The sequence below is a fragment of the Montipora capricornis genome, chromosome 3 (assembly GCF_036669925.1).
Source record: "Montipora capricornis isolate CH-2021 chromosome 3, ASM3666992v2, whole genome shotgun sequence".
Lineage (NCBI taxonomy): Eukaryota > Metazoa > Cnidaria > Anthozoa > Scleractinia > Acroporidae > Montipora > Montipora capricornis.
In genome coordinates, this window is record NC_090885.1 from 32,651,409 (window position 1) to 32,658,908 (window position 7,500).

The window sequence follows — 7,500 nt, forward strand, 5'->3', positions numbered from 1 at the left end:
AAGTATCTCCGGTTCCATCCGTTTCTCCTTTTATAGCTGAAAGCCTTGCATGAGGTTGTCGAGTTCTTCATTGCCAGTTATGGTGGAGCTAAAAGCTGCCATACATGACCTGTACCTTTTGCTGGCCACACTACAGCGCTGTACATATAGATTTAAAAACGTTAAAACTAAATTTTCGACCGACTTCTGCGGCCTTTTTCAGAGGAATGTACATGTACTCTGCAAGTCACTGAATGCAAATATATAACAAAAGACGTCATTGTTCATTGCTCCTAAGGCAGGAAACCAGTGATGCGTAAACCCTAGGGAAGGGTGCTCTCTCATTAACAGAGTTCTCGTCTAGGAATGAATGTAACGATTCTAGAAAACGCCTTGTGCTATGCATTGTACAAGCATTGTACTAAGCATTGTACTATGGTAAAAGAATCACTTCCTTTTTTCCTTCAGATTTTGAAAGTGTGTTTGCTTAACACCTGCCTGTCAAAATTGGAGCTTTGATTTTTAACTGAAGGCTGTTTACCGTGAGCGTAAGTTTTGGATTTCACGGTCCGCCTTTACTCACGTCCAAAACTCACCGACTGGACCTCAGAGGGTTGGATCTAGGGAAAAGTGATGTCATTCACTCGATAGCTTAAAATTTCAGCGTGTAAACGTAGTTTATTATATTGTATGTAAAACACAAGTTTAAAAATCTGAAAGCCCGAAGCTCCGGTGCTGCATAGTAATTCAGTCACGTACAAACGCATTGCATTCCTAAACTAGTGAGTATTTGACGTCATTTTTTCCTTGGTCCAGCTCTCTCAAGATTTTAAAGTTAGTAATGGCGGATCATTAAATAGAAAAATCCAGTTAAAATATCGAAGTGTCTTTTTGAAATAAGGCTGAAAACTTGGGTCGCTTAGTGTTTAGTTAACATGGTTTTGAAATCCAAAGGAAAAAAGGTTTTTTTTTGTCATATTATGTAGTACCACTTTTAAATTAAGAATTAGTATTGCACCAATACTATCCTTCATGTTGTCCTTAGGGCATTGCATACGAAGACTAATAGAATTATTGCAGTTAAGGTAAGGTTCTCAGTATTTGTTGCCTTTGATCTACCTATTTGGTTTCCTTTTTTTGGTTAGTTTAATTCGTTTTCATAAGTGAAAGTTCGTCGTCGTAAGGGAGAAACTTAAGTATTACCAAAGAATCCTAAAAATTCCTGTATTGAACATCTCAATAGAGTCGTCTGGGAACTGGTCAATTGCTAGTTCCATTTTCCTTGAGAGGTCAGAGGATGTTGAATAATGTATGAAACTTGTGTATTAAACTGTGAGCGTTGATTGCAGTGTTGAAGTTGACTTGCGGTGTTGTTGAGTAGACATTAATCACCCCCTCTTTATTTTTCAATTTCTCCACTACAGCTAAGAAGATGATCTTCAGCAAGTAACCCGTACAGGCCAATTAACTTATTATAGATCATATGAAAGTCTGTTTTTTTTTTGTGAAAACGAGTTGAAAGAAAGTTTAAATTATCTCTTCCTTCATATGCAAAGTTCAATAAACGATGCTCTTGAAATTGCTTTGAAAAGATGCCAATCACGTGATCTAAAATGAGGCCACAGTTGGGGTTGACAGACCTGCACAACTCCCAAGCTTAAGCGTGTGTGTTAGCCTTTTTCATATGGCTTGGCTCTTTCGAGTATGTCTTTGAGCGATCGACTTCTCCTGTGCGATATGTACGGTGGATCTTTGTAGATTTCGCTCAGCAATGGTTGCTGCTTTATTTGTAAATGCCAGTTTTTTCAGGATTGTGTTAGCTTTGGCATCGATGGATGTTATTGCGTGACAAAAGGGAAGATTCTTTTGTTTTCCCTTTGTTTTCTTAGGAGGGCTTGCTCTCTTAATATCTTCAAAATTTACTTTTGAGAGAGTCGTGTTTATAAGATTTTCTGAGTAGCCTCTCTCTAGCAAATGCGATTTGAAGTTTTTAACGTTCTCTTCAAAGATTTATTTGGAAAAGTTTATTCAGAGAAGTCTTAGAGCCTCTCCTTTGATAACGCCTTTTTAAACTCCCGATGGGTGAGACAAACTGAAATGTGTAGATTGGAACGTCTCAGCAGGCTTAAAATGAGTGCGCACATCAACGACTGCGTCTTTTTCAAATCTTTTGCCTTTGTAGATGCTGGTATCCAGGAGTGTTGTTTCCGTTTCGGAAACTTCAGACCTAAATTTGATCGAGGGTGATGTTCATTTTCTTGTTGAATGAACTGCGTTATTTTGTCTCTGTTTATAGTCGATTTATGTCGACTAGTCGAGATTATGTCGTCTATGTAGCGTTTCCAAACGAGCGGTTGAAAGGAGCTCGGTCACGATATTTTGGGTTCAAAAAGAGACATAAAAATTTTATTTAAGTTATGGGGAAATAGTGAAATAACAATTTGTTAGTGAAGATAAGAACCAAAGAGACAAGAATAAATGCAAGCATGACCAGGATAGTGAAGGATGCAGAAGATTAAAACGGATTACAAACGATCTTTTTGATAAGTTGAGGCTAAACTTTTCAAAATCCAAGACTGTGACGTACCTCCTTTAAATTCGCTTTGGCTGAAGATCTCCGTTTCTACCTTACTCATGAAGGCAACTGCCATTTTGTGCCTATGGCCGTACCATGTGTTTGCGGGTAGTAGTTAAGTGTAGTGTTACAGTGATGTCCAATAATAGGGAGTTTAAGCACGCGACGTTTTTGAGCCGCGGACGGCAACCGGAAATGAACATTTCGCGTGCCAGGACAGTAGTGTCTCCCAGATTTTTAACCTAGTCATCTTTACTGGAGGAAAGACACTTAGCAATAGAGAGCTTTGGATTCTAGGACGAAGACGAGAACGAGTACGAGATTTGATTGCCTGTTTTTAGCGAAAACACTTAGAAGATTTATAACCCTGACGATTAATCTTACTCTTTGTTAGCAGCATAGATTGCTTAGTTATTCTTATTTCTGATAACTGAGCCTTTTTCTTATCGAAAATGCCAAAACTGCTACCGTGTTGGTGACTTGTTTTGACACGACGACATTTTTGCAAAACCTCGTACTAAAATGAGGACGGTATCACGTCTTTCCCGCCAAAATGACGCTAGTTTGCTCGCACTCACTAAAATCATACCCGGCCAATATCTCCATTCGCCGGCTCTCTTGTTGAAAACCCTGAAGTACTTTTTTTCTTCATTATTGTTGATAGGTTATCCCTTTAGATGTTACTCCCGCTGTACAGAAGCAGATTATCTCAGAATTAGAAATATTATTTCAGGTATGTGGTATTCGCTCTCTGTTTACCTTTACCTTAATAGAAGTTTTGTCTATTCACTACTTGCGCAATCCAATGATACACCTCCAAAACTTTTGCATAACCATTGTTTGCAATTTCTCCTGGGACATGAAAACAATGCATGCCTATGCAGATGTTTGGAGAATAAAAGAGGTGTATTATGGGATTTGTGCAAGTAGTGAATTAACCTTGATACAGGCATGCAGTTAGATAACCATTTTATCTTACGCTCTGTAGATACAGAACATTTTAGAGATTGCGTCTTTCATGAAAAGAGTAGTACTCGCTGAAAGTAACGTTTCTGGAAAACGATCGAATTCATACTAGAGACTTAAAGATCCGTCTAGGTAAAGCCTATATACTTCATATGTATGTTTAGCAGATGCAAACAGACAGTTCATCTATCTCCTCTTTTTAATCTCTTCTTTAATCCGGTTTACCAAATACAACATTTATATAAAATCATTTCTCACCGCGTGTCGTGTATACTAGCTTATGTCGATTTTGGGTTTGTACTGACTAGTGTTTCAACGGATAGCGCAGTGGTGAGAGTACTCGCCTCCCACCATTGTGGCCCTGGCTCGATTCCCAGATCCGGCATCATATGTGGGTTGAGTTTGTTGGTTCTCTACTCTGCTCCGAGAGGTTTTCCGCTCTCCTCAAAAGCCAGTATGATTCAGTTGATATGATTTCATTTGTGCATGACCCCACAAGCGTTAAACATTATTGCAATATAAGTTTATATTACTACTACTATTATTATTCCAGGCAGCCATCCAGCTCTATTTTAGAACACTCCAGACACTTCTTGTGGGTGAGAGTCAAAGATGAACTACATGTACAATACTCGTCACAAATCGTTGAAACAGACACCGTTTCTCTCGAATTTTCTGGAAAAATCCTGCGATTTCTACTTCACACTGTTTTCCCCCCTGAAATGTGCCTTCTCCCTCCCCAATGTTGAGCCACGCGCGTTTTGAAGCACTGAGACCACTGTGATACCCAAATCAACATTGGGGAAGGGGAAACAGACACAAGTGTTTCAAGATTTTTGACGAGTATTGTAGCATTTCTTGCCCATGTTCTTTTCAGACTGATCATCCTTCTCTTGTTTTCATATACAATAATCTTGCTTGTGTTGTCTCCCTCTTCTATAATGAAATCTTTGTCTCTAAGCCACGGACAGAAAATTGCGATTTACGTATCTTCCGTTTGCCTTATTTTCTGATATGTTGTCGTTTTTTTATGTTTTAGTGTTCTTCAACTTTTATAATTGAATTTTATGGAGCATTTTTTGTGGAAAATAGGTATGTGGTTGTCACTTTAGTGTCTGTACGAAATCAACGATCACTACATGCCACAAGAAGCAAAATATGCTTAAGTGTTTCCACGCTTGTTGATTTCTCTGTTGTTTTTTCACCAGGATTTCAATTTGTACAGAATATATGGATGGTAATGATCGTTTTCTTCTATTTTCATGAATTTGTTGTGTAATGATCTGATCATAACTAACTGTAAACGGGAATTTGCGTGTTTTTTTTGTTGGCACATCACAGATTCAATTGTCGTTGCAGACCACCTTTACTGTAGAGCAAACGTTTTCGCATCCATGACCAACCCAGGATGTTTTGATGCCAGATTCGTTTTTGTATTGACACACAAAACATGATAATTTAACTAAAAAACAACCTGAGTTCTTTTGTTCAGTTCTCAAAACGACTGAAATTTTTTTTCATTGTTCAAGGTATATACACACTGGAATTATGTTATTTGCTAGTCCTCTGCGCTAATATGGCGCTATAGATATGTACAAACGCAACGCGCACTAACGTCCTTTGAAATGTCAACTTTTTGTGCTCTTGTCCAAAATGTTGTTCAAATCAGTAATTACACATAAAGCGGTTTTCAATTGAGTGTCGAAAGTAATTAGTGAATTACTTTGGTTTTGCATTACTTCACTCAGTGATTGGTTGAAAGTTCTCACGCCAGTTTTTCAACCAATCAGAAGTGGAACAAAAACCAATCGTGGCTCGCGTGTGCACATTTTCCCGCGCTTTGTGTCGGCTACGTGTAATTATATCGAGTTTTGATTGGTTTACTGGCTTGTCTCCGTCCTTTTTGATTGGCTAAAGAAATTACTTTGGTTTTGGTTGTACGACACTCATTTGAAAACCGCTCTATTTGAAGTTCAGGTTATAGACGAAAGATACTAGAAGTGATCCTTGCACTTGTCTCGACAATTAATTAGCAAGTTGTCCCTTGTAGACACATATGGGTGGTTTCAAGGAGATGATTTTGAAATGTTTTTGTTAGGTATCCAGTTGTCGTGGAGTCATAGCCTCTTGTAAACTGTTAGTAAACCGAACATTCTGTTGTGTAAACTTACACTAGGAATCAGAATACTCTTAGCCTGTTCCTGGCTCTTAGATAGTGAGAAAACGAAAACAGCTGCGCATGAAAAACGGGTGGGGGCTTTGTTTTTCATACGCAGTTGTTTTCGTTTTCCCGACTATCTGGGAGCCTTGAATAGGCTAGAATACTCTGTATTAAACGAGTTTGACGATAGTCACCAATCCCCAAAAGTTTGATCCTCTCAGTCCTCTACCTCTTTGTTTTACTTCGCGAACCTGGCCGTTGTAATGTTGTGATTTTAAGAACGGGCATAGTTATTGGCATAAAATCGAAAGGATTGGAGTCGTTTTAAGTAAGCAGTTAAAACAGTTGACGGTGGAGATGTAGTTTCGAAATTAATTCGTTGCTATCAAAACTGTAGGTGGTTCCCTTGACGTCTATGGCAGCATACCAGAACCGGTTTTAGGAAGAATTGCAGTTTCAGTAAGTTAACTTCACAGGCTTTCATCTGTAGAACATCGCAGCGGATATTGATTCAACCATTTCTATTGGTTTCAAGCTGTGAAGTCGCAGTAAAAGTTAACATCAAGGAAAACTTGACCAGCTGTTGGACTTTCAGTACGAGTGAATTGTAGGATAACATGTCTGCAGTCTTCAGTAGCGAACGTTTGATCAGTATTATTCTTTGCGAAGTGTGTGACCGCCATTTTAAGGAAGAAGGTTTAGGAGAAAAAGAAATTGCTAGCGAGAGGAGTTATCGTTTTCTCCGACTGGTTTTTCTTCTTTGGTTTTCCCTTGTCTTTTGGTTGTGATTCATATCTTCATTGCTTTTAATTTAATTTATGCGACTTAAACTAAGACTTGCAATTACTTGGTGGGGAAGTCGTCGTAATCAAGCCAGCAAAAATCCTTGACACAAGGGATTTACATGAATGAATCCTGCAATGTCAGTCACAACTTAAATTCAGGAGTCCCTCCCTTGGATCGTAAGGTAGAATGCGATGGGCTGGCTAATCAAACGGAAACTCTGACTTGGATTAAAGAGACTGAATGCATAGCATAGGAAAGCTACTTCGGTGCCATCACTCTTCTCTGATTCATGGCCTCTTTTGAGTTATCAGTTCGTTGTGTGAGCGTGATGTTGAGCGAGCCAGGAGCCCATCACCCGGAGCGTGCAACTTAACTATACTTGTGCAACGGCGTTTTCACAAGTAAGGTTATTTTTAGATTGAATTTCCCGCTAATGAGACTCCCACAGGAGCCCGATGACCAATTACAAGAAATTAAGCTGACGTCATAAAGTCACTGAACTGTAACTGACTTTGTTTTTTGACCTAATTCGCGGGAAGGGCTAGTCTAAAAATAAACCTACTTGTGAAAACTCCGTTTCACAGACGCTGTATGGAAGTTGAACGCTCCAGGATGGGCTCCTGGTGAGCCTAGCCTACAAGCAGCGGCTCTTCTTTTGAAATGGCGCGCGTTCGAAATATATCAGTGGGCTTGGTTACTAGTTTCGAAACTAATGACCAAGCCCCAAAATTTCAATTGGGCGCCATTTTCAACGGAAGAGCCTGCAATCATGAACTTGTTTTCCTTACATCGTGTATATTCTAATTTAGGTGGTCAAAGGACTTCTCTATTTGTGGGAGCTAAAAATTATGCATAGAGGTAAGAGCAGGATAAAAAGATCTGAAGAGTTCAAGGAATTCTGCTTGAATTATCGTTTCATGCAGCCTGATTTTCTGTAACTTCAAAAGAAGATTTAGTTCTGGAAACATGATATAATTTTTCCAATTAAAGAAGCGGCGCATCAACTACGTGAAGTTCCATCTTCACCGTCTTT

The 7,500-nt window shown here is 39.0% G+C and overlaps 1 protein-coding gene across 4 annotated transcripts in view; it reads left to right on the forward strand.

The window, feature by feature from the left end:
* Positions 1–7,500, forward strand: part of LOC138042934 (dual specificity mitogen-activated protein kinase kinase 5-like) — a 316,165-nt gene that overhangs the window by 289,026 nt on the left and 19,639 nt on the right. For 2 of the 4 annotated variants that reach the window (XM_068888996.1, XM_068889001.1), the window contains exons 6-11: positions 1,025–1,064; positions 3,219–3,287; positions 4,560–4,612; positions 4,729–4,757; positions 6,079–6,140; positions 7,277–7,325. In XM_068888996.1, the coding sequence (XP_068745097.1) occupies positions 1,025–1,064; positions 3,219–3,287; positions 4,560–4,612; positions 4,729–4,757; positions 6,079–6,140; positions 7,277–7,325 (302 nt within the window). Of the gene's footprint in view, positions 1–1,024; positions 1,065–3,218; positions 3,288–4,559; positions 4,613–4,728; positions 4,758–6,078; positions 6,141–7,276; positions 7,326–7,500 lie in introns of those variants that run through there. The other 2 variants (XM_068888997.1, XR_011131131.1) reach the window with 2 other exon arrangements.